The sequence below is a fragment of the Podarcis cretensis genome, assembly GCF_951804945.1.
Source record: "Podarcis cretensis genome assembly, chromosome: 4".
NCBI classification, from domain to species: Eukaryota; Metazoa; Chordata; class Lepidosauria; order Squamata; family Lacertidae; genus Podarcis; species Podarcis cretensis.
In genome coordinates, this window is record NC_137173.1 from 8,842,540 (window position 1) to 8,868,462 (window position 25,923).

Below are 25,923 nucleotides of genomic sequence, written 5' to 3' on the forward strand. Positions count from 1 at the left end.
AGACTGGAGGGTGGGGAAGAATGCCTGAGGAACTCAGCTGCAAAGCCCATCAGGCTCCTTGTGGGACTGGGAGCTGGAAGGGAACCAATACATCATCAGGTTGGAAGCGGCCAAAAGCATCTCCGCCTGGGAAGACTTTTCCCTTTCGGGGAAAGGGCTGTAGCTCAGCCGTAGAGCATCTGTTTCGCATGCAGAAGGGCCCAAGTCCAATCCTCAGCATCTCTCCAAAGAGGGCTGGGAATATCTCCTGATTGGAACCTCAGACAGCCTCTTCCAAGAAGGACCAATAGTCCAATTTAGCTGAAAGTGACGTCCTACGTTTCTATCCTCAAACGCAATGCATGGTCTCTCCCTGACATTGGCGGAAGAGGAGACAGGACACAAACAGAGACACGTCTGCTGAAATTGCAGCATTTGCACAGGTTACAGCATCCCACTTTTCCGGGCACTGAATTTGGACTGGGACACTCTTGTTGTGGGTGCTCACGCCTCCAAACTGGAAGGGGCTGATGCACACCTTCCAAAATTTTCTGATGGAAATAGGGATGTCCTAGTCCATACCCTCCAACGTTTCTCTGATGAAAATAGGGACACCCTATTCCGTACCCTCCAACATTTCTCTGATGAAAATAGGGACATTCTGTTCCATGACCTCTAACATTTCTCTGATGAAAATAGGGACACCCTATTCCCTACCCTCCAACATTTCTCTAATGAAAATAGGGACATGAAATTCATACCTTCTAACATTTCTCTGATGAAAATAGGGGCACCCTATTCCATACCCTCCAACATTTCTCGGATGAAAATAGGGACAGTCTATTCCATACCCTCCAACATTTCTCTGATGAAAATAGGGACATTCTGTTCCATGACCTCTAACATTTCTCTGATGAAAATAGGGACACCCTATTCCATACCCTCCAACATTTCTCTAATGAAAATAGGGACATGAAATTCATACCTTCTAACATTTCTCTGATGAAAATAGGGACACCCTGTTCCATACCCTCCAACATTTCTCTAATGAAAATAGGGACATGAAATTCATACCTTCTAACATTTCTCTGATGAAAATAGGGACACCCTATTCCATACCCTCCAACATTTCTCTAATGAAAATAGGGACATGAAATTCATACCTTCTAACATTTCTCTGATGAAAATAGGGGCACCCTATTCCATACCCTCCAACATTTCTCTGCTGAAAATAAGGTAAAGGTAAAGGTACCCCTGCCCGTACGGGCCAGTCTTGACAGACTCTGGGGTTGTGCGCCCATCTCACTTAAGAGGCCAGGGGCCAGCGCTGTCCGGAGACACTTCCGGGTCACGTGGCCAGCGTGACATCGCTGCTCTGGCGAGCCAGAGCCGCACACGGAAACGCCGTTTACCTTCCCGCTGGTAAGCGGTCCCTATTTATCTACTTGCACCCGGAGGTGCTTTCGAACTGCTAGGTTGGCAGGCGCTGGGACCGAGCAGCGGGAGCGCACCCCGCCGCAGGGATTCGAACCGCCGACCTTTCGATCGGCAAGTCCTAGGCGCTGAGGCTTTAACCCACAGCGCCACCTGCGTCCCCTCTGCTGAAAATAGGGACAGTCTATTCCATACCCTCCAACATTTCTCTGGTGAAAACAGGAACATCCTAAGGAAAAGCAGGACATTCCTGGATCAAATCAGAAACTGGGACAGCTAATATAAATCTAGGGCTGCCCCTGCAAAATAGGGACACTTGGAGGGTCTGTTGATGGAATCACCAGAACAAGGATACTGCTTCCAAAGGAAGGGGGAGGCAGTTTTCACTGTGTTCCTATAATCTTTCAGGGGACATGTGAAGAGGGGTGAAAACACTTGTCTCCTTTGAACTGCCACATTAAAGGAAGCCATCCCAGCAGGGCAATCCTTGCAGCTGCGGGAGTTGTTTTCCTTTCTGCTCAAAGGAGTGCTGTTCTTTTCTTAATATTGGGGTGGAGGGAATCCCCCCTCAAAACGCTGCCTTTTGCCGTGACCACACGAATATAAGAATGTGCTTTATGCCAGATCAGACTATTTGTCTATTGAGCTCAGTGCTGTCTACTCCAGGGGTGAGAAATGTAATTCCCCGTCCCAATTTTGGGGGACAACTCACATGAGCCCCACACAGCTTTGTCTAGGATCAGGGATGATGGGGTTTTTAGTTAGTGATGGGCACATTCTGTCAGTTTTCCGTTTCTCTCAGCTTCTTACTTTGCCGGCCTTAAGTTCAGTTCTTCACACTGCCAAATCAGTCCCCCCCCCCCCCTTTTCTTAAAAAGGTCCTCATGCAAATTCATCAGCATTCCTGTGTGAATTTCTCCTAATACACACAATTTTTGTTTGCAAAGCAATTTCCCCTAATGCAAAGCTGCAGCAGCCTCATATCTGGTGTTGCTTGGGGATTCTAAGAAACCCCAAAATCAGTGCGGTTCTGAAAGGTTCTGCCCGCCACGTTGGTTCAAAATGGCACCTAAGTGTTTTCAAACGTAGACAAAAACCTGCTCCCTGACCTCAGGAACCACCATGCAACATTTGGTGACGATAATGTGGTCTTAGATTGTCCTTTAAATGTGAACCCAATCAGAATTCTCTACAAAAACTGGGTATCGGCTACTCCTGGTCTATTCTCATCTGGCTGGGTTTCCCCAGCCACTCTGGGTGGCTTTCAACAGAACATTAGAAACAGAATAAAACTTCAAACATTAAAATCTTCCCTAAACAGGGTTCCCTTCAGATGTCTTCTAAAGGTCGGATACAGTTGTACCTCAGGTTAAGAACTTAATTCGTTCTGGAGGTCCGGTCTTAACCTGAAACTGTTCTTAACCTGAGGTACCACTTTAGCTAATGGGGCCTCCCGCTGCCACCGTGCAATTTCTGTTCTCATCCTGAACAAAGTTCTTAACCTGAGGTACTATTTCTGGGTTAGCGGAGTCTGTAACCTGAAGCATATGTAACCCAAGATACCACTGTATTTCCTTGACATCTGACGGGAGGGCGTTCTATAGGGCGGGTGCCACCACCAAGAAGGCCCTCTGCCTGGTTCCCTGTAACCTCATTTCTCGCAGAGAGGGAACTGCCAGAAGGCCCTCGGAGCTGGACCTCAGAGTATGAGCAGAATGATGGGGGTGGAGACACTCCTTCAGGTATACTAGGCCGAAGCAAAGAATTTTTTGGCAAGCCCTAAATCTCATTCCTCCAGCAACCCCCCCCCCCCAAAATACCACACAAGGCCATGCATCGCCCCCTCTTAACCGTGATCCAAACTTCACAGCAGCGCCATTCTGGGCTCAGTTTCTGGTTGCAGCTGCACGGTGCCAACTGCCAATAAACACAAGGTCCAATGGATGTGGAAAAGCTGTGATTTTTTTCTCTCTCTCTTTACAAACGGCTTCCACGTCGCTTCCAAAACAGCCTGGCGTGCTCTGTCGCTTTGGACGCAGCCGTAATTCAACATGAGATCTGGGTTGGCAAGAAGCAGGGGAGGGAAACCGAGGTGGTGGAGGAGCTGAGGATTGCTGGACCCTACGCCGTGGACCATCGGTTAACGGATGGAAATGAATCCGAAGAGATTTATATGAAATTCCTCATGAGGTAATGCTTATGAGAAGTTATGGGATTAATGAAGTGCTGAGATCTCGTTCTCGGCCTGTCCTTTTATTTATTTCTGACTCAGCCTGGCCTCCTGTTTGTTATTTCAGATTTGAGTTCCTATCCAGGTTTAACTCTCCCTCCCCTTTCCTGGCTCTCTTAAGCCGGCCGTTCTCATCACCCATTTCTTTTTCCCCCAGCAGTGTGGGGTGGGCTAAGGGGGGCAGAAGAGATGCGTGCAAATATTTACAGATCTCTGGAAGGCTCGGTGCGGCTCGTTCGTTGCAGAACGTCCCCCCGGGAGCCAAAAACCCACAATTTGTGGCCACATGCTGCATGTTTGTCTAGTGCTGGACCGAAGGCGTCGCTCGAAAGACGCCCCTGCGAGCCAGGATGGCCGCCGGCAGCAAACCTCAGTGCAATCCCTCCTACACAAATTAGCCGAGAAGACAAATATTTGGAGCAAAGGTTCACAAGCTGAAAACAGCGTGCGGGAGAAGCTGGAGGGTTCGGGAGGAACTTTCGTGACTGTAAACCCCCTGGATTGCCAGAAAATCATCAGCAGGGAAGGGTGTGATTTGTAGGAGAGAAGCATGGGGTGAAAGGTGTGAGAGGATTAGACCCGTGTTTCCCAACCTTGGGCCTCCATATGTTTTTGGCCTACAACTCCCATCATCCCTCGCTAGCAAGACCAGTGGTTAGGGATGATGGGAATTGTAGTTCAAAAACAGCTGGAGGCCCAAGGTTGGGAAACACTGGATTAGACAAATTCATGGAGGTCATCACAACTATGTTCTTCTTCCACTGCTAGAGGTCCTATGCCTCTGAATACCAGTTGTTCAGGAACACAAGTGTTCTTGAGCTCAGGTCCTACTTGAAGGCATCAGGTTGGCCAACAGAATGCTAGACTAGATGGACCATTGGCCTGATCCAACAGGCTCATCTTCTGTTCTTCTCATGTTGAAGGCATCAGGTTGGCCAACAGAATGCTAGATGGACCATTGGCCTGATCCAACAGGCTGTTCTTCTCATGTTTAGACTAGGACCACGGCCCTGAATCTGCAGATGTTAAGACACACAGCATCTTAAAAAGCAGAGACATCACCTTGCCGACAAAGGTCCGTATAGTTAAAGCTCTGGTTTTCCCAGTAGCGATGTATGGAAGTGAGAGCTGGACCATAAAGAAGGCTGATCGCCAAAGAATTGATGCTTTTGAATTCTGGTGCTGGAGGAGACTCTTGAGAGTCCCATGGACTGCAAGAAGATCAAACCAATCCATTCTGAAGGAAATCAGCCCTGAGTGCTCACTGGAAGGACAGATCCTGAAGCTGAGGCTCCAAGACTTTGGCCACCTCATGAGAAGAGAAGACTCACTGGAAAAAGACCCTGATGTTGGGAAAGATGAAGGGCACAAGGAGAAGGGGACGACAGAGGACGAGATGGTTGTATAGTGTTCTCGAAGCTACCAGCATGAGTTTGACCAAACTGCAGGAAGCAATGGAAGACAGGAGTGCCTGGTGTGCTCTGGTCCAGGGGGTCACAAAGAGTCGGACATGAATAAACGACTAAACAACAACAACAACACACCACACTCTTTCCGCCATTGCCCTCATGCCCTACATTGATGGGCTTCCCAGAAAAGACACCTCTTCTACAGTAGGAAACAACATGGTGGACCTTTAGCCTGGCCGGCAGATGCAATCTTCTGATATCTGTGTTCCAGATAAGAATCTGTCTCTCTCTTCACCACCCTGCAAACTCTTCTGCTTTGTTCAGAACTTGTTTCCTCCCCCTTTCCTTTCTTGTCTTCAACTTATCCGGGCAGCAAAGATCACATCATGCCAAAGAACAAAGGAGCGTAGATGAATACCGTCTGCTAAATTCAACTATTTTCCCATTTACGCCAGTGTAGTTTATTCTGATTGGCATGGGCATCCCAATGGCTGTTTGAAAAGAACTCCCAAGTGCCCGCTACCAGAGATTCCTGCTTTTTTTTAGATTACCTGCTCTGGGATCCCACAGCTAATTCTCCCCTGGTCTCCCCGCTGGCCCAAATAGGACTAATTTAGCCAGCTAACTCTGGTGATCATCTAATGTTTATTGGATGGATTTTCCCCTTAAATTGATTTTTGAATTTATTGTTATTCCCATTTTATACTGTATTTTATGCTGTTTTTTGTTGCATCAATTAAGTGTTTTAAATTTGTCGTTAGCCGCCCTGAGCCCGGTTTTCTGAATTGGGAAGGACGGGGTATAAATATTTTATTATTATTATTATTATTAGTCTGCAAATATCACACAACCAATTAATGTTTCTACAGTTTGCCTTCTGTTAAAATGCACGGCCTGTAACATATAAGGAGATGAATGAAGCAGGTTTTAGTGGAAGCAGAACTATAGCAGAACAGAAACTGCAGATTGCAATGAACATAGGGCAATATGAAAATCACTACCTCCTTACATCCCTGGCTTTGGTTCTTCCCCATAGCTGTTCCACAAACCAAACCAGAGCTCACTAATCTAAAAGGGATGGGAGAAAGTTAAGCATTTGACTTTCCAAGTATAATTGCTCATTTCATAGAGAATTGAATCAACTGATTTATTTATTTTTTGGAAACCTAAGTTGTTTCACCCTTTCCAGTGAAGGGCAGAGATATTCCTGCTTTGTCTTTCACTCTTTCCCCTATTCTCCATTTCCCTTTCCATTAACTGCATTCTAGTCTGGTATCATTTACCGCTTACAGTGGTGCCCCGCAAGATGAATGCCTCGTAAGACGAAAAACTCGCTAGATGAAAGAGTTTTCCGTCTTTTGAGGTGCTTCGCAAGACGAATTTCCCTATGGGCTTGCTTCGCAAGACGAAATGTCTTGCGAGTTCTTGCGAGTTTGTTTCCTTTTTCTTAAAGCCGCTAAGCCGTTAATAGCCGCTAAGCTGTTAATAGCCGCTAAGCCGTTAATAGCCGCTAAGCCGCTAAGCCGTTAATAGCCGCTAAGCTGCTAAGCCGTTAATAGCCATGCTTCGCAAGACGAAGAAACCGCAAGACGAAGAGACTCGCGGAACGGATTAATTTCGTCTTGCGAGGCACCACTGTATTTCAAAACTGTTGGTGAATGTTTTAGGAAGAAGTTGGGAGGCTGGTGTTAGGAAACTCGAAGGGCCTCATTTAAAAGATAAGGTTAAACAGGGTTTTCCTTACAAGGAAGTTCCATCCCCAAAGCTGAACAGAAACCATCTTTTCTCCCCGGTTCAGCACATGCTTGTTACTGTCGCTCATAAATTGGCGGAGCTGTTTCGCAAACCGGTTCCTGTCAAGATTTATCTTCCTCTCCAGGTTGTATTTCTTTTGCTTAGCAAAACCACAGCAGAGATAATCATGAGGGGACAGCTACCTACGCAATAGCGCTGGCCCATTGGAAACGTAATTCTCAAGATGCAGAGTTGCGCACCAATTCTGTGCAGTTTAAAGCTATTGGTTCCAGAGAGCCAGTGTGGTGTAGTGGATAAAGAGCGGTAGTCTCATAATCTGGGGATCCGGGTTTGCGTCTCCGCACCTCCACATGCAGCTGCTGGGTGACCTTGGGCCAGTCACGCTTCTTTGAAGTCTCTCAGCCCCATTCACCTCACAGAGTGTTTGTTGTGGGGGAGGAAGGGAAAGGAGAATGTTAGCCGCTTTGAGACTCCTTAAAGGGAGTGAAAGGCGGGATATCAAATCCAAACTCTTCTTCTTCTTCTTCCCATCTAGGCCTTGTGCAACTTGGCCATTTGCGGAATCTGGGAGGGTTCTGGGAGAATCCAAGAAGGGCAGGGCGCATTAGCAGGAATACCAACTCCAGATTCAAGCTACGAATGCTCCCTAAAGCTTGGGTGTGTTTAGATTTCAGGACTTTGGTTCAGGACCGCTTCCAGTTTCAACATTTTTGTTGTTGTTGAAAAAGAGGAAGGAAAGAAAGAGCATAAACGAAAACAGGCTTTCTTTTTTCCAACATGGCCCCAGGATAACTAAGAACGAGTCCCAGGTTTCCACTTAAAGCTTTCAAAGCAGCACCATGGCCCTCATTTGGGTGGGTGGGGTGAGCGTTTTGCATAGACCTGTTTCAGTCATTCGACTCCCCCCAGGAATTCACCCGTAGGGGGAGGATGCTAATTGGGGAATGATCGTTAGGTCAAAATGGACACATCCTCTTCAGTTAACCAATGCATCCACCTGCTGGCATGAAATTGATCCCTGTGGCGCATGATGCAACTGTATGCATAACGTCATAGACAATGGAACATTCTCCCTAATTATCCCCATCATCCTGTTAAGTGATCAAAACACAATTGATGGAACGCTTCTGCTTCTTTTTCCACACGTTTGTCTTCTCCCACCCGCGAGTCCCTCCTTCTTTCCAGTTCCCCCTTAAAAGACCATTGGGGAAAACAATGGATTCAGCAGAGATCTTGGGTTTCTAAATCACATGAAGGTACCGAGTCAGAGAGTTGTTTCAGATAGCCTTGCCTTGTCAGCAACTCTTCTTTGAAACACATAACTTGTAGCACATAAGGTGGGTTATTTATTTGCTACTTATTACAGCGTGATCACAGGGACGTGGGTGGCGCTGTGGGTTAAACCACAGAGCCTAGGACTTGCCGATCAGAAGGTTGGCGGTTCAAATCCCCACGATGGGGTGAGCTCCCATTTTTCGGTCCCAGCTCCTGCCAACCTAGCAGTTCGAAAGCACATCAAAGTGCAAGTAGAAAAATAGATACCACTCCAGCGGGAAGGTAAACGGCGTTTCCATGTGCTGCTCTGGTTCGCCAGAAGCAGTTTAGTCCTGCTGGCCACATGACCCGGAAGCTGTACGCCGGCTCCCTCGGCCAAGAAAGCGAGATGAGCGCCACAACCCCAGAGTCAGTCACGACTGGACCTAATGGTCAGGGGTCCCTTTACCTTTTTACAGCATGATCATATCTGGTGCATGTTCAGCTCATATAGTTTCATCCACACGCAGTTGATGTCTGGCTGGTTAAAAACCCACAAGTTAGCTCAGCTGATTAGAGTGTGGTGCTGATAACTTCAAGGTTTTATCCCCATACAGGCCACCTACATATTCCTGCATTGCAGGGGACTAGACGACTCTCGGGGACAGGCCCAGATTTAGGTTTGATGAGGCTCTAAGCTACTGAAGGTAATGGGGCCCTTTATATGTCCAGCTGTCCTTTGTCAACAACAAATTGTCGCTGTTTTTTGTGTTGAATATATGCTAGATGGTGAGAGATGGACCATAAAGAAGGCTGATCACCGAAGAATTGATGCTTTTGAATTCTGGTGCTGGAGGAGACTCTTGAGAGTCCCATGGACTGCAAGAAGATCAAACCGATCCATTCTGAAGGAAATCAGCCATGAGTGCTCACTGGAAGGACAGATCCTGAAGCTGAGGCTCCAGTACTTTGGCCACCTCATGAGAAGAGAAGACTCCTTGGAAAAGACCCTGATGTTGGGAAAGATGGAGGGCACAAGGAGAAGGGGATGACAGAGGATGAGATGGCTGGACAGTGTTCTCAAAGCTACCAGCATGAGTTTGACCAAACTGCGGGAGGCAGTGGAAGACAGGAGTGCCTGGCATGCTCTGGTCCAGGGGGTCACGAAGAGTCGGACACAACTAAGCAACAACAACAATTTATGGACCTAATAGGTCACTCAAGCCATTTCCACATGTTGCCATGCAACCCGTCCATGCAGAATGTAGGCACCCTTTATAAAGAAATGAGTGAAACAGTGATATTTGAGGGAGCAGGCTAGTAGGCGGGGCCCATGACTTACATCATAGGAGCCTTCACAGCACAAAACACCGTTGCTGTATGTAGGTTTTATTTTATTTGCTTTTTATCTTATATTTTGGTACATCCAGTTTTTTCCCCTTTAATTTTTTTTTTTGGGGGGGGGGGCCCTAAGAGAGTGGGGCCCTAAGCTATAGCTTGTTTAGCTTATACGTAAATCCGGCACTGCTCAGGGAACCTTCCATCTAAACAATTCCTATGATTCTATGAAATTCAAGTAAGGCAGAGAGTTTGTTGGACTTCCTGAGGCTTCACTATGCACTCTTCCCCAGTTCTTAGTAATGCTTTATTTTACTTCATAAATTTATTTTGAATTACATGGAGGGCACCAGAATCTTTGCAGTGCTTGGGGCCTCTCAAGGCCTTAATCCAGCCCTGGGCAGGGAGTTTAGATGATGATGCCTATTTGTTCTGATGTATTTGGAGGGACACTAGATGACGTTGCATCAAAATAAGTGCGATCCCACACTCCCCAATGCATTTCCAGCACCCTTTTTTACTGCTGGGGGGAGCAGGTTTGTTGCACAAGACCACCCTATAAAATACAACAGGGCAATTTATCCAGATGTGATGGAATCCCACCCGAAAACAGCGATAGTCTGGAAGCCCTACACTTCTATACGGGACAGACCACAGGCGCTTATTTGTTGAGCATCGCTTCCAGAAGTACAAAACCACCAATTCTGTAAATCGCAAACAGCCGGGCACACCAGAGATTGGATATGTGGGTTCCTATTTCCATGAGTGAGTGAGGGAAGCTTAAATCTGCTAGTAAAAGCATTGGACAGATAGCTTATCAGCTCTTTCTGAGCATGTTAAGCATCTGAACTGCTCCAGACAATAAGGTCTGCATTATGCATTCCTGGAAAGTCCATCCCAGATATGGAACTCATATCATGGTTCTGGAGAAAACAAAGTTATCTTTTTTGCCTCCATACATTTTTGTTTTTTTTTTTCTAAAGGGGCTTTTAATAAAGGGAGAGAAGCAATGATAGAATCAACTACTACTGGCTACTTGCAATATTACAAAGCATATAACTAGATGCATGCAAGCAGTGGGTTGCCTTGTTCTGCACAGATATCTGCCTTAAACTAAGTCAGACCATTGGTCCATTTGACTCAGTATTGGCCACACAGGCTGGCAGCAGCTTTCCAGGATTTCAGGCAAGGGATATCCCAAGCCCCATCTGAGGACTGAACTGGGCACCTCCTGTGTACAAAGCAGATCTTACACTGCTAAGTTACAGCAACCTTTCTTTTGGATATGTGTTATGTAGAGATCTCAGTTTGGGCAATCAACTTCCAACCTCCAGGGGTTTCCTGGCTATAAAAGGGGAAGTCACAGAGAAATTCAGAGAAGTTTTCAAATCGGAAGACAGGCGAACTAATACCAGTGTACTGGAAGAAGCAAAGATCACCTGTGTTGAGGCAATGATTCTTCAACATCAATTTTGCTGGACTGGTCATGTTGTGCGGATGCCTGATTATTGTCTTCTAAAGCAACTACTCTATTCCGAACTTAAAATTTGAAAGCGTAATGCTGGTGGTCAACAAAAGAGGTTTAAAGACCGTCTCAAGGCAAATCTTAAAAATGTAGTATAAACACCGACAAATGGGAAACAGTGGCCTGCGAGTGCTCCGATTGGAGAACAGCCTTTACCAAAGGTGTCATGGGCTTTGAAGACACTTGAACTCAGGACGCAAGGGGGAAACGTGCTAAGAGGAAGGCACGCTGGGCAAATCCACACTGTGATCAACTCCCACCCGGAAACCAGTGTCCCCAGTGTGGAAGGACGTGTGGATCCAGAAATGGCCTCCACAGTCACTTACAGACTCATAGTTAAAACCATGTTCATGGAAGACAATCTTACTTGGCTACGAGGGATTGCAGAAGAAGAAGAAGAAGAAGAAGAAGAAGAAGAAGAAGAAGAAGAAGAAGAAGAGCTCAGAAGCCTCCAGATGACTGTAGTAACAGCTGTCAGGATTTAGAGCTATAGGTGGCCCACCCTTTCAGCATCACAACTCCTATTTGCAGTGTTTTGTTTTGCATGACAGTAACGGAATTGATCTGCTGGTTTGAATGAGTGAGTGGGCTCTGTGTGGGTGCATGTAACTCCCCGTTCTGACACCACTACAGTCACCCAGAGACTTCTGAATGTGTGGAGGCTGGCTCAAAGTCTAATGTGTGAACTAGTGAGCAGTTTATGAGCTTCTTGTGTGCTGCTCTGCTTTTGTACTTGTAGGTTTCATACAAGCAGGAATTGTGGACAATCGTAGTCAGAAAAAACTGTGCTGGACGCACAGCTCCAAGTTCCATTGAATATGGCAGTGCTTCCCTATAATTGGGACAGAGATGGAGAAACTCAGGCTCAATGCGGCCCTTCAATCTCTCTGTCTGGCCCTCAAGACTCTCCCCAAGCCACATCCTCTCATGCTTCTGCTTTGATTCCTTCCTAAGTAAGTTTGCCTGGTTTGTTGAACGCTGTTTGCTTATCTGGCTGGAGGGCAGAGAGATCAATCTTATTGTACAGAGGTAAAATTTACATTAATGGCTCCGCCCACTTTTGCCACTGGCACATGGCTCCCAGAAAGCAATGCGGCTCTCACATTAAGAAAAGTTCTTCACCCCTGGCTTAGGTAAAAAGGGTAAAAGGTAAAGGACCCCTGCATGGTTAAGTCCAGTCAATGGTGACTATGGGGTTGCGGCGCTCATCTCGCTCTCAGGCCGAGGGAGCCAGCGTTTGTTCACAGGCAGCTTTCCGGGTCATGTGGCCAGCAGGACTGGTGCAACGGGACACCGTGACGGAAACCAGAGTGCACGGAAATGCCGTTTACCTTCCTGCCGGAGTGGTACCTATTTATCTACTTGCACTGGTGTGCTTTCGAACTGCTAGGTTGACAGGAGCTGCGACAGAGCAATGGGAGCTCACTCTGTCATGGGGATTCGAACCGCCGACCTTCTGATCTGCAAGCCCAAGAGGCTCAGTGGTTTAGACCACAGCGCCACCCACCTCGCTGGCTTAACCCTTTCCGCACTCACTGCTTCTCCCGGGCAGTCACTTCCCCTGGATCCTTTTCTCGGAGATGGAGCAACATGCTTGGGAATCCAGGGACAGGGAAAGGAGGCTGCAGGTAGCAGCATCCTCCAGCAGTTGATATGGTGGTAGACTACCCCTGAGCCTGGAGGTTCCATTGGACCACGACTAATAGGCATTGATAGACTTCTGTTGCGCAACCCACAGCCCAGATACACCTAAGAGAATCCAATTCATAGCAGCACTGCCTGAAGTCCATTCTTGAGTACATAAATCCATTAATAACTCCAGTTAATCCACTAATGTTCTCAGAGGAGGGGGAAGCGGGAAGGAGGCGAAAGAGAAGCTGGTCCTGGCGACATCGCCTTTCCGACACCTCTGATTTGCTGATCCCTGCTCCAACTTGAAAGGGAAAGTGTCTTTTCTTCTTCCTCTGCCAGTCCAGAGCGAGCAAGTGTGAATGGATGAAATGGGAACGCATTATTGCTGGTGAGGCCAGTGGGCAGGCAGAAGGATGCACACCTTCTGAGAAAGCGCTTTCGGCCCAACGGATCGGTTTTAAAAGGCATCTTCCAAACGTGGAAGCTCAAACAGCGTATAATATTATAGATGCCCCCGGGGCCTTATAAAGCTATTTGGAATAGGTCCATATGAACATAACGCTTCTTTATGTGTGGGAAGTGTGAACTATATTTTATATATTTTCACACACCCACACACAGGCGCACACAGAGATTCCATAATGCCTTTGGCTCCTGCATGAAAAGTCTCTGCTCCCTTATAAGACCATAGGAAACTGCCTTAAATGGAGCGAGACTTTTGGTCCATTGACCTCAGGCTTGCCTACACTGACTGGCAGAGGCTCTCCGGGGTTTCAGACTGGGGACATTCCAAGCCTGGAGATGCCAGTGGAGATTGATCCGGAGACCTTCTACATGCAGCGCAGATGCTCTCACACTGAGCTACAGCCCCAGTTTGTCAGGACTAGAGTCGGGCATAGGTCATCACCTGGTACGCAGGTTGAGACCCTCCCTGCCCACGGACTGTCTCGCCAGAGTGGTGCATGCTCTGGTTATCTCCCGCTTGGACTACTGCAATGCGCTCTATGTGGGGCTACCTTTGAAGGTGACGCAGACACTACATCTAATCCAGAATACGGCAGCTGGACTGGTGACTGGGAGCGGCCGCTGAGACCACATAACGCCAGTCCTGAAACACCAACATTGACTCCCAGTAAGTTTCCAAGCACAGTTCAAAGTGTTGGTGCTGACCTTTAAAGCCCTAAATGGCCTCGGCCCAGTAGACCTGAAGGCGTGTCTCCACCCCCATCATTCTGCCCGGACACTGAGGTCCAGCTCCGAGGGCTTACTGGCAGTTCCCTCACTGCGAGAAGTGAGGTTGCAGGAAACCAGGCAGAGGGCCTTCTTGGTGGTGGCGCCCTCCCTCCCATCAGATGTCAAGGAAATAAACAACTATCTGACTTTTAGAAGACATCTGAAGGCAGCCCTATTTAGGGAAATTTCTAATGTTTGATGTTTTATCGTGTTTTTCATATTCTGTTCGTAGCTGCCCAGAGTGGCTGGGGAAACCCAGTCAGATGGACGGGGTATATATAATAAATTATCATCATCATCATCAACAGAACAGTAACTCCCGAAAAAATAAAGGAATATGTCGAGCAAAGATTTTCAGAGCAAAGAGCAGCCACTGTTTAACTGAGCACAGCAATATTGCCTGGATGACTAAAGGCAGCAATTCAAGACGGCAAGAACGAGGAGGGAAGGAAGGGGGAAAAGCAGACGATTATTAAAAATGTGGTTGTGTCCAACTGGACAATTCTGAAAGGCAGAAATTCAATGCTTTGAGTGGGAATTCAACCAGGATACGGCTTTAAAAACAAATAAACATGTGCCGAGGGATCCTGGATAACCTCCCTGTACAAATCCAAAGCACTTTGGATGTCAACGGTGTTGGGTCATCTCCAGGCCAGTTGGAGGGCTGACTTTTGGGTTCTGCAATCCCCAAACACAAGCCCTTTTGTTTTGCCACGGACACGGGTCATTTGTCTGACAATGGATCTTCCAGATGGAAAAGAGGATACCAAGACAAGACTGTACAGCTGAGGAATGAGGACAGTAACATGGAGATGGTAGAAACTGCCTTAGATAGAATCAGATCCTTGGCTTGTCTATCTAGATACAGTTCCCAGGATTCTTTGGGGGAAGCCATGACTGTAAAAGTGGTATAGCAGTGCTTTAAACTGTAAGGTGTGGCCTCGGTCTCAGCCACAGAGCCTGATTCAGCATGGAAAAATAGGAAACCACCTTACACAATGTCATACTATTTATTCAACTAGCCAAGCATGGTCTACTCTGACTGGCAGTGGCTCCTGGGATCTCAGGTATCATGGCCTTGAGCTCAGAGGAGGAGGAAACAGAGCCTGAAGCAGTGTTACCTGTTCCACACCTGACCAATAGCTCAGGTAGCATGGCAAGTGGGAGACCACAGTAAGTCGAAGAAGTGACTGCATGTAGGCCAGAAGGTTGGTTCTTATGAGCCCTAATATTTCGGGTAATAGGGTGGAGCTTAGGAAGAAGGGTCTCATAAGGGCCTCAGCTGACCTCCAGCCTTGGTCGGAGCAACGTGGCTCACTGGGAACTATCCGTGGTGCTGAAACCACTGGGCAGCAGGTGCTGAAACCTGCGGGTACCTGGGGCACAACTTTGGACTGACCCAGCCAGGACTCTGCTTGTTTTCTTCTGGACACACATAAAGACCAGACACTCAACACCCACACGTTTGGACAGGCAGGTGCCCACGCTCACTCACATTCGTTCAGAAACCCACTGTGCTGATCCCGGGGGGAAGGTTACCGTAGGCGTAGTCAAAGTCCGGTCCTGGGTCACTAGCCTGGAATCAGTCCACAAGGAGCGGGGTGAGGTCCGAAACAGGAAGCCGGGCGGGGACAGGAGCACAGAAGAGTCAGGTCTGGGTCCGGGCAGGAACAGGAACTCAACAACGACGTTGCTCCCACAACCTGGGACCGGGCCGACTGGCCTTTATCTGTTCTGAGGCTAGGGGCGGTCCCGGCCCCCAGGAGACCCGCCTCTCCTGGCCTTAAGGCGAGCACTCCTCCTGAGAGAACCCAGTTCCCTCCGCCTCTCTGCCCTGAGCCTCTGCAGTTCAGGAGAGGCTGAAGGGTTACTGGGCCCAGGGGGAGACTCACCTGCAGGCACTGAGTCCTCAACCACCTCTGGAGCCAGAGTGGGATCACCTGGTGCCTGCTCCTGAGGATCCAACACAGGTGCAGACGCTTCAGAATCCAGGCCCTGCCCCAATTCAGCCGGCCCTGGAGGCGGGGACTCCTGTGCAGGCTGGGATTCCTCCGGTTCAGCCTCTGAATCAGAATCCCAGGCCATCACACCCACACTTCTGCCAATCAGCAGAGAAGTGAGAGGAGGTTCTCCCCATCACAGTGCTGCAATTAGATGGGGAAAGCAGGAGAACGGAAGACCTCTTCATACTTTTAAAAGCCATTCCATGAAAGTCTTGGCAAACAGAAAGAAACCCTCCTTCCGGTTCCCTGAGCTCCAAGACTTTCTTCCAAAGGCACAACGGAAGAAAGTGTCCTTTCTGGAGGTAAGAAAAGGTTCCTTGCTTGGGGGACTATAGCTGTTTTGGACACCCAAGCATACCCCAAACCACTAACAAGAACCCCATGGATGAAGAACAAGCAGAAAATAGGTTATTATTGTTATTTTAAGAAAACTAAAACTTTTTTTTAAAGAAACACTTGGGGACTGGATGCCACCTGCAGCCTACAGATTCTAAGGATGTGCTCTACTCCTGGGCCTTTTAGGAATACATTTCTGAATGAATCAGACCCCACTGAGTCCCTGCTCCGAAGCCCAATGGATTTGCAAAACACAGACCCTTGAATCAACCACTGGACTGCAGGGTTTTCTGGACACTGGCACCAAGTCTTGTTTCCTGAGTATTTACTGAAGAAAGAAGATTTTAACGACTTTGGCTTAGTGGTGGTGATTTGCAGGGAACTACTAAGTTAAACCACAGAGCCTAGGACTTGCCGATCAGAAGGTCGGCGGTTCGAATCCCTGCAACGGGCTGAGCTCCCGTTGCTCGGTCCCTGCTCCTGCCCACCTAGTAGTTCGAAAGCACATCAAAGTGCAAGTAGATAAATAGGTACCGTTCCGGCGGGAAGGTAAACGGTGTTTCCGTGCGCTGCTCTGGTTCGGCAGAAGCGGCTTAGTCATGCTGGCCACGTGACCCGGAAGCTGTACGCCGGCTCCCTTGGTCAATAAAGCGAGATGAGCGCCACAACCCCAGAGTCAGCCATGACTGGACCTAATGGTCAGGGGTCCCTTTGCCCTTTACCCTTTACTAAGCGAGAGGAGGATGAAGAACAGGTTCCACCTGGAGAGCCTTTACCTGTCTTGAGTCCCGTGCGATCCCACTTTCTCGTTCTTCATGCAGAAATCAGGCGAGCTTTGCAAATAAACCAGCTCTGTCTCCTTTACCGGGCGGATGTCAAGATCCTTGGGGACTAGATGCTTGCGGGTGCCCATAGGCCGATGCACCACCTTTGTAGCTGAAAGGTATTTGTTTTTTAAATCCAGGGCAATGTCTCTCAGTTCCTGAAGCCCCCTCCAGCAGGTCTTGATCGAGCAGGAACCAGATACGCCGTGGCATTTGCATTTCATCTCCAGAGAAGCTTTCAGGGCCTGTAGAAAGAGCAGCACAGGGATTTTGAAGTGACTTTCCTCTTTTTCTCAAGCACTCACCATCATCCCCCAACTGTTGCTGCCCCTCCCAGGGAAAGGCTGAAAGGAGTAAATGGCCTCACTGTGTTACAATCAAGGCTGTGCGTCTTGGGCACGTGACTGAAACTCATTTGCATATAATTTGCATAGGTCTGGGGAAGCATTTTGATTCTGCCCATTTATCTCTCTTTGCCCCTTGACTCCACCTCCCTGCCCCACTCCGCCCTCCGCTGTCTTGCCCCACTGCCGCAATTTACATTGTAAGCTCACAGGGGCAAGGACCCACCATATTTTGCTTACGCTACTCTGTTACACCATGAAACAATTCGCCCTGCTTTTGCTCATTGTGGGAAGAAGCACACAGAAACACATCTCTGAGTCGTGGTGGAGGATGTGGCTCAAACAAACCCCTTTACAGCTGGAGCTATTTCTTTCTTTTTAAAACAATAATAATAATAATATACAGAAATGGAATTCAGAGGCATGAAAAGTCACTCCATCTGGAATTTACCAGCCAAAGAGGTTGCTTCATATCATGCCACAGTGAGGATGGCCTCAGTAAGGAGTTGACATGCCCACTCAGGTAAAATGTAAAGATAAACCCTGGACGGTTAAATCCAGTCAAAGGCAACTATGGGGTTGTGGCGCTCATTTGTTTGTCCACAGACAGCTTTCCGGGTCATGTGGCCAGCATGACTAAACTGCTTCTAGTGCAACGGAACACCGTGATGGAAACCAGAGCGCATGGAAATTCCATTTTCCTTCCCGCCGCAGCGGTACCTATTTATCTACTTGCACTGGCGTGCTTTCGAACTGCTGGGTTGGCAGAAGCTGGGACAGGGCACCACCGAGATTCGAACCGCCAACCTTCTGATTGGCAAGCCCAAGAGGCTCAGTGGTTTAGACCACAGTGCCACCCGCGTCCCACTCAACCAATGGGCAAAATCCCTGGAAAGTTTGGTTGCAGTTTTGAATGGGCTTCTGCAGTTTTAGAATTCATTTGCAGAAATCTTCTACTTTTAGATTCACTTCTCCACCTGTTTTTGTCCATGCAGCCGCCTCTGAAAGTGAGCAGCCAACCACACCAGCTGGTTGCAGAAGGATAGTTAGCTTAGCAAGCAAGCGCTACACAGCCTCCATTGTAAGCTGCAAGCCTAAACATCTCCATTCAGGAGTAAAAGTCCTATTGATTTGGGTTAGGGTAGGCAAACTCAGCCAGGTATTTTTGCTTGCCGAGCAAGGGCAGTGGGAGCCAGACCAAAAGAGAACGCTTAGTGTAAACTGGAAAAAAAGAATGAATGGCAAGCCATAACATGGATATACAAGGCAATAACTGAAACATTAATGGGCACAGAGCAGAGAATGGATGGACTCCCCCAAAGGGTTGGGACTCAATGAGACCATCAAGCTGACTAGCACTGGCTCTCCAGGGTCTCAAACAGGGACCCTGAAGATTGCAAGGATTGAACCTGCTGCCTGTGCTCAACCACAGCCGTGTAGGGTAAGGATTTGGGGAGAGGACCTTCTCGGTGGAAGCCAGAGAACAGGCCAATATCTCCCTCCAGGAACTCTGCCACAAGTGACCGCAGGAGAAAACATACTGGTGCAATGGGTCTCCTGCTCAGTTTCCCTTAATGGTACCCACAATCTGCCAGCTTGAAGATTCCAGCTCCATTTGCTTCTTGGCAGGGTGATGGCCCAGCCCAAAGCTCTCCCTTTGTACACAGGTTCAGCCCAATTGCTGGTTGAATCTGTACCGGCTTCCAACCCTTTTGTTAACCCCGGACGGCGATTGCATAATGAGAACATCTCTTTTCGGAATTGGTTACCTGTCTCCCTACTTCACTGTTGTGCAGATGCATCAGCTTATTGGCTTGTGATCCTGATTTTTTCATCTTCATGGGAGCATCTGAAAATTTGGACCCCATGACAAGACCATAGTTGAGGTTGTCAGCACATCCTCCCCAGCGATACCCAGGTCCAGGTGTCTCACCTGGGATGGGACCACAGGAGCAGCCAGGGAGGTCCCCGGTGGTGCAGGCTCTGGCGATCGTGTGGCTGATGGCTGCGGCGGAGAGGGCGTACACAAAGGCCGACTCCCTGGTGCCTGTGGAGACAGAAAGGTCGATAGGAATACATTTCCACTGGATTTTCAGTCGGGTAGAAAACAAACGGGGGAGGGAAACATGGCTCAATGAAAAGGAAATCTCAGAAGCTCTCGTGATAATCAGGCTGTCGCTGCTTCTCATCTAGCAAGTACTGTCAGGTGCCCAAAACACGTGCCAGGAACCACCCAAAACTGTAAAATGTCCAATATTAAATAAAATACCCAATACAGTCATACCTCGGGTTGAATGTGCTTCAGGTTGAGCGCTTTCGGGTTGTGCTCCGTGGCAACCCGGAAGTAACGGAGTGTGTTACTTCCGGGTTTCGCTGCTCGCGCATGCGCAGACGCTCAAAATGATGCCACATGCATGTGCGGAAGCGGCAAAACGCGACCCATGCATGCACGGACGTGCCGTCGTGTCTTACGTTCTATTCAGGATGTGAACAGGGCTCTGGAATGGATCCCGTTCGCATCCCAAGGTAGCACTGTACAGAAATCACAGATATCACGGGATGCCAAATGCAGGCACTGAATATTCACTCAAAATAGAGCCAGAATACTCACATATTCTTATTTTCTGTATTATTATTATTATTATTATTATTATTATTATTATTATTATACCGCCCTATACCTGCAAGTCTCAAGGCCGTTTTGGGAACTCACTGCAGCTCGATAGCAAACTATACGCAAGCAAGGTATAGTTAAAGGGACCTTGAGGATCATTTAGTTCAACCCCTTGCAATGCAGGAATATGCAGCTGTCCCTTATGGAAATCCAACCTGTAACCTTGGCGTTATCAGCACTAAGCTCTGACCAGCAGAGCTATTCATCTAACAAAGAGATGAGAGAACCAGCCCTATCATTAGGCAGAGTGAGGTAATTGCCTCAGGTGGCAGACACAGGAGGGCAGGCCACTCCAAACTGTTCCTCCACCTGTGCCCCCTGGCGATTCCCCTCTGCTGGAGGGCATAGAGAAGCGTGCCGTGGGCCTGTTAAAGGGGGTAAAGGGGACCCCTGGCCCTTAGGTCCAGTCGTGGCCGACTCTGGGGTTGCGGCGCTCATCTCGCCTTATTGGCCGAGGGAGCCGGCGTACAGCTTCCGGGTCATGTGGCCAGCATGACGAAGCCACTTCTGGCGAACCAGAGCAGCACACGGAAACGCCGTTTACCTTCCCGCCAGAGTGGTACCTATTTATCTACTTGCACTTTGACATGCTTTCGAACTGCTAGGTTGGCAGGAGCAGGGACTGAGCAACGGAAGCTCACCCCGTCACGGGGATTCGAAACGCCGACCTTCTGATCAGCAAGTCCTAGGCTCTGTGGTTTAACTCACAGCGCCACCTTACCTCTTTCCAAATCCAGGAGGTAGTTGGGCGCCAGCTCGATGGAGGAGCAATTCCATCGCATGTCGGAGAACGTCTTGCGGCACGTCTTGATCACTTCCCGCGCAGCCTGGATGATGGTTTGCATCAGCTCCAGGTTGCTCCGACACAGCTGGACTTGCGAAACCACCAGCCCTTCCAGCTGCTTGCAGTGCTGCGTCTGGTTCAGGGCTAGAACCGAGGGAGTCTTGAACAAGGCTCTGGGAAGGCGAAGAAAGAAACACAGCCGTCACCATTAGCAATTTTGGCAATCCTCAAAGGTCCCAGAGAAGGAGACTTGGCACTCCTAGAACCCTGACAGGCGTCCCCACTCAATCCGGCTTTAATGAATTTTATAACCAAACACACAGCATCTCGCGGTTGACGGAAACCAGTTCCCAGCTTGCAGCACACTTCCCCGTTCCCCTAATCCCTATCTGAAAACATCCTAAGTAGTTTGCGCAGCCGTAAGGCTGGACTGAAGTGAAACGTCTCATTCTGTGTCTGTAAGCAGCTCCTCGTTGCCAGAGATTTCATGTCCCCACTGGGCACAGATCTTTGATTGATTTGCCGTCAATGTCCTCGAGTCTCATTTCCGCTATTTAATCCTATCAACAGAGGTGATCCCCATGACTTTCCCAACGATGTTGTGACACTAAGGTAAAGGTGAAGAACCCCTGGACAGTTAAGTCCATTTGACTATGGGGTGCAGCGCTCATCTCGCTTTTCAGGCCGCGGGAGCTGGCCCTCGTATCTATGGGACCGCCTCTCCTGGTCTGCCCCACAGAGGACCTTAAGGTCCATGAATAACCATAGTTTAGAGGTCCCGGGCCCTAAGGAAGTCAGACTATCCTCCACCAAGGCTAGGGCCTTCTCAGTGATGGCTCCGACCTGGTGGAATGCTCTGTCCCATGAGACTGGGGCCCTGCAGGATTTAACTCCCTTCCATCAGGCCTGTAAGACAGAGCTATTCCACCTGACCTTTAATTTGAATTCAGCCTGATCTTTTCTTTCCCTTCTCTTCCCTCCCCCTGCCCTTTTATGAAGATCACCTGCTCTGAGACCCCACAGCTAATTCTCCCCTGGCCTCCTCGCTGGCCCAAGTAGGACCAATTCAGCCAGCTAGCCCTGGGGATTATCTAATTGATTTTTTATTTTTGAATTTTATTGTTATTCATTTTTTGATACTGTATTTTTTGATACAGTATTCATTTTTTGACACTGTGACAAGTGCCAGAGTGCATGGAAACAGCATTTACCTTCCCACCACAGCGGTACCTATTTATCTACTTGCACTAGTGTGCTTTTGAGCTGCTAGGTTGGCAGAAGCTGGGACACAGCAACGGGGGCTCACTCTGTCGCACTAATTCGAATTGCCAGCTTTCTGATCAGCAAGCTCAAGAGGCTCAGTGGTTTAGACCACAACACTACCAACATCCCCACATGGTGACACTATGCCCGATGATATGGGATGGTCTTACAGACACTTATATCTTATAGGTAACTACTGGTGCCAGCCCAAGAAATTTTGCTGCTTGAGGCAAGGTATAGGTAAAGGTAAAGGTACCCCTGCCCGTACGGGCCAGTCTTGACAGACTCTGGGGTTGTGCGCCCATCTCACTTAAGAGGCCGGGGGCCAGCGCTGTCCGGAGACACTTCCGGGTCACGTGGCCAGCGTGACATCGCTGCTCTGGCGAGCCAGAGCCGCACACGGAAACGCCGTTTACCTTCCCGCTGGTAAGCGGTCCCTATTTATCTACTTGCACCCGGAGGTGCTTCCGAACTGCTAGGTTGGCAGGCGCTGGGACCGAGCAGCGGGAGCGCACCCCGCCGCAGGGATTCGAACCGCCGACCTTTTGATCGGCAAGTCCTAGGCGCTGAGGCTTTAACCCACAGCGCCACCAAGGTATAGTGATTATATATAGTGGCCTTCGGAGATCAGGATTCAAATCCCGACTTGCCCATGAGGTTCTTTGGGTGACGTAGAGCCAGTCATCACCTCTCAGCCTAACAACATCACAGGGTTGTTGTGGGGATTAGCTGATGTGGGGCAGAACCATGTATGTCACCTTGAGCGCCTTGGAGAAACAGGTGGGATAGAAATGTAGTCAATAAGGAAATGCATACATGAACAGGGCCATGGAATCATCACCTGCACCAGCAAAAAGCCCCTTTTGGTGGAATGATGGTTGTTCTGAGATTCCACAACAAGCCCTAAACAGCTGCAGCCCCGTATACCTGCAGGAGCATCTCCACCCCCATTGTTCAGCCCTGACACAGAGGTCCAGCTCTGAAGGCCTTCTGGCAGTTCCCTCCCTGTGAGAAATGAGGTTACAGGGAACCAGGCAGAGGGCCTTCTCAGTAGTGGCACCTGCCCTGTGGAACACCCTCCCATCGGATGTCAAGGAAATAAGCAGCTATCTGACTTTTAGAAGATATCTGAAGGCAGCCCTGTTTAGGGAAGTTTTTAATGACTGATGTTTGAATGTGTTGGAAGCTGCCCAGAGTGGCTGGGGAAACCCAGTCAGATGGGCAGGGTATAAGTAATAAATTGTTGTTGTTGTTTGAACCCTGGATTTCCTGGCACCAGACTTTTCACTGCTAACCCACACAGCTGTCTGGAGATTCAGTCATTCACTCATAAGGTAAAGGTAAAGGGACCCCTGACCATTAGGTCCAGTCGTGACTGACTCTGGGGTTGCGGCGCTCATCTTGCTTTATTGGCCAAGGGAGCCGGCGTACAGCTTCCGGGTCATGTGGCCAGCATGACTAAGCCGCTTCTGGCGAACCAGAGCAGCACACGGAAACGCCGTTTACCTTCCCGCCAGAGCGGTACCTATTTATCTACTTGCACTTTGATGTGCTTTCAAACTGCTAGGTTGGCAGGAGCTGGGAGCGAGCAACAGGAGCTCACCCTGTCATGGGGATTTGAACCGCCGACCTTCTGATCAGCAAGTCCTAGGCTCTGTGGTTTAACCCACAGCGCCACCCGCGTCCCTCATTCACTCACACATTACTCTTAAAAGCTGCATTGCTTTTGAGTGAAAGTGGAGGCATAATGCCTAGACAATAATAAGAAAATGGGAAGGGTTGCTAGAGAGACAGGTAAAAACTCCCTTCGTGGAGCACAAAAGGCCCACAGTTGACCATGTTGCGGCCGAGAAGACGGTGTTTTGTCTCCATGTTGCAGCTGGAAATCTGAGGGGTAAAAGGAAGGGAAGCGGACATTTTGGAAAGGATTGTATCCCAGCCACCCAGCCAGGGCAGTCTGAAACACAAAGAGCTACTTCCCGTGCAGCTTTTATCATCTAGCTGGCGTGGCTGTAAACCGTTCTCCTTTTGCTCATAAAAAGTCTTTTACGGCTCACAGCTGGAGAATGACCCTCTCGGCAGTTCGGTGACGGCCACGGCTCGAAAGGAAGGTCCACCTCTAGCTGCGCTAACATGACACTTGCGCCTCGCCTCGGTTTCTCCGTGTGCCATCTTGAGACCCTGAGGTGAATATCCTTTGGTCGCTAATGGACACGTTTTATGGGTGTGATTTATTCCCTGCCACCGGCAAATGGCTACTTCGCCGACTCTCTTAAAGACTTGGATTAGAGGCGGGCTTGGAACCAGATGCTTTGATCAGGGGAACCCTTATCCGGAGCCGCCTCTGAGGAGTTTGAACCCGCGCCATGTGAAGCTTTTACCTCAGCAATGGGCTTAGCCATTAGTCACCACCCAGCCCTTCAAAGCCTTCTCCGGCTCTGAACTTTGAAAGTTTGGTTTGGCAAATGGGGCGGCCGAGATTGCCAGATCTGACTGAAAAGCAAGGGGAACGGAAACTCTCCAGAATGTTCTGGAAGCGCATGTAAGGATGGGAAGGGGACTTTGATGCCCACAAAGCTGCTGACGGGATGTAGCCTGGACCTACATTTTCATGCTTTTTTTGTTTTGTTTTTAAACTGTTTTAACTGTTTAGCTGTTTCTAATTTATCTGTAAGAAGCGGTATTTTTAATACCGCTTTTCAATACTAATTTTACAGAGCCGTTTACAGCATAAGAACATGATAATGTGACTATTGAAGCCAATAAAATAAAACGACAGGAGGGGCTGATTAAAAATTAGGTTCAGTCAGGTAGAGGTTTATCAGAAAGCTGCCTCAAAAGCTAGACAATTCGGGTCCTCCCTTAAAGAGGGCATGTGTTGCGGTGGGACCTGGCAACCTAACCCTGTGTTGTGGGTGGGTACGTTTGGATAGCCACAACACCCGATTGGTAGGTCCCTTGAAGCTGGGTACAATCAGGCCAATGGGACGCAGTCCAGACGGTTCGAGGGACCTATTTATGCCCATGCACGGGACCCAGAACTTCCTCTTTCGGCGCGTGCATTCGGAACACCCGCCCACCTCTCCCTACTTTTAGGGCTTTGCGCTTGACCTTGCTATGCTGTCGTGTGTCATCTGTCGTTGGGACAGGGCATGGCAGGAATTTCCCCCACTCGGCTGATTGGCTATTGCCATTTGGGTTTCGCCTGCCACGTAGCAAATCATCACAACTTGTAAGGTTCAGGGGATAGGGATGGGAGAATGCTCTCGCCATCCCTATGTGAAGGGTATTCCGTTAAAGAAATCCAGGGACTCGATGGTTTGGTCAAGCCCTGTGGGGGTAGTGCCCGTGCCTGAGTCCAGGGGGGCATTTGGGTGGCAGAGATAGCCTGTTCCCGGCTTTCCGCTTATCCAGGTGTTCACCCTTGGCTGACCTATGCTGGTGCCCTGGGTCAGTGCTACCTGCAACAGTGCAGGGAGCTAGTCGAACCAGAGCCTATGCAACCAGTCATCAATAAAGTTGTGGTCTAAATTCTGCCAAAAACCAAAATTTGAGTCTTGTCTGAATTTATTTAAGGGGGAGGTTTAAAGGTCTAAACACGCAAAACTTATCCATTTTCATCAGCTTTTGGTATGGGCTGAGGAGTGAACCTCGGGGGGGGGGGAGAGGTTCCACATTTGGGGTGTGAGTGCTGAGAAGTGGGTCAGGGTCACCAATGGGGCACTCGTGGGCTTGCATGCATCTGTAGAGACCTGGGTTGATGTCAACAGTGTCCCGTCTGAGACTAGACTTTATTTCACCCGGGTCAAAGACTCAGTTTGGCACACCCACCCCAATGCACATACACCCACCCACACCCACACAGACTGGGAACTTCAATGCCGCCCCTCTGGAGGCTTGTCCTGG

General features: G+C 48.9%; 1 protein-coding gene across 1 annotated transcript in view; it reads right to left on the minus strand.

Moving 5' to 3' along the window:
• The window catches only part of WNT11 (Wnt family member 11), a 63,566-nt gene that overhangs the window by 1,407 nt on the left and 36,236 nt on the right, over window positions 1-25,923 (minus strand). The window contains exons 3-5 of the mRNA XM_079974028.1: window positions 20,692-20,927; window positions 19,066-19,343; window positions 16,905-17,197 (exon numbers count right to left, since the gene is read on the minus strand). Coding sequence (XP_079830154.1) covers window positions 16,905-17,197; window positions 19,066-19,343; window positions 20,692-20,927 — 807 coding nt within the window. The remainder of the gene's footprint in view (window positions 1-16,904; window positions 17,198-19,065; window positions 19,344-20,691; window positions 20,928-25,923) is intronic.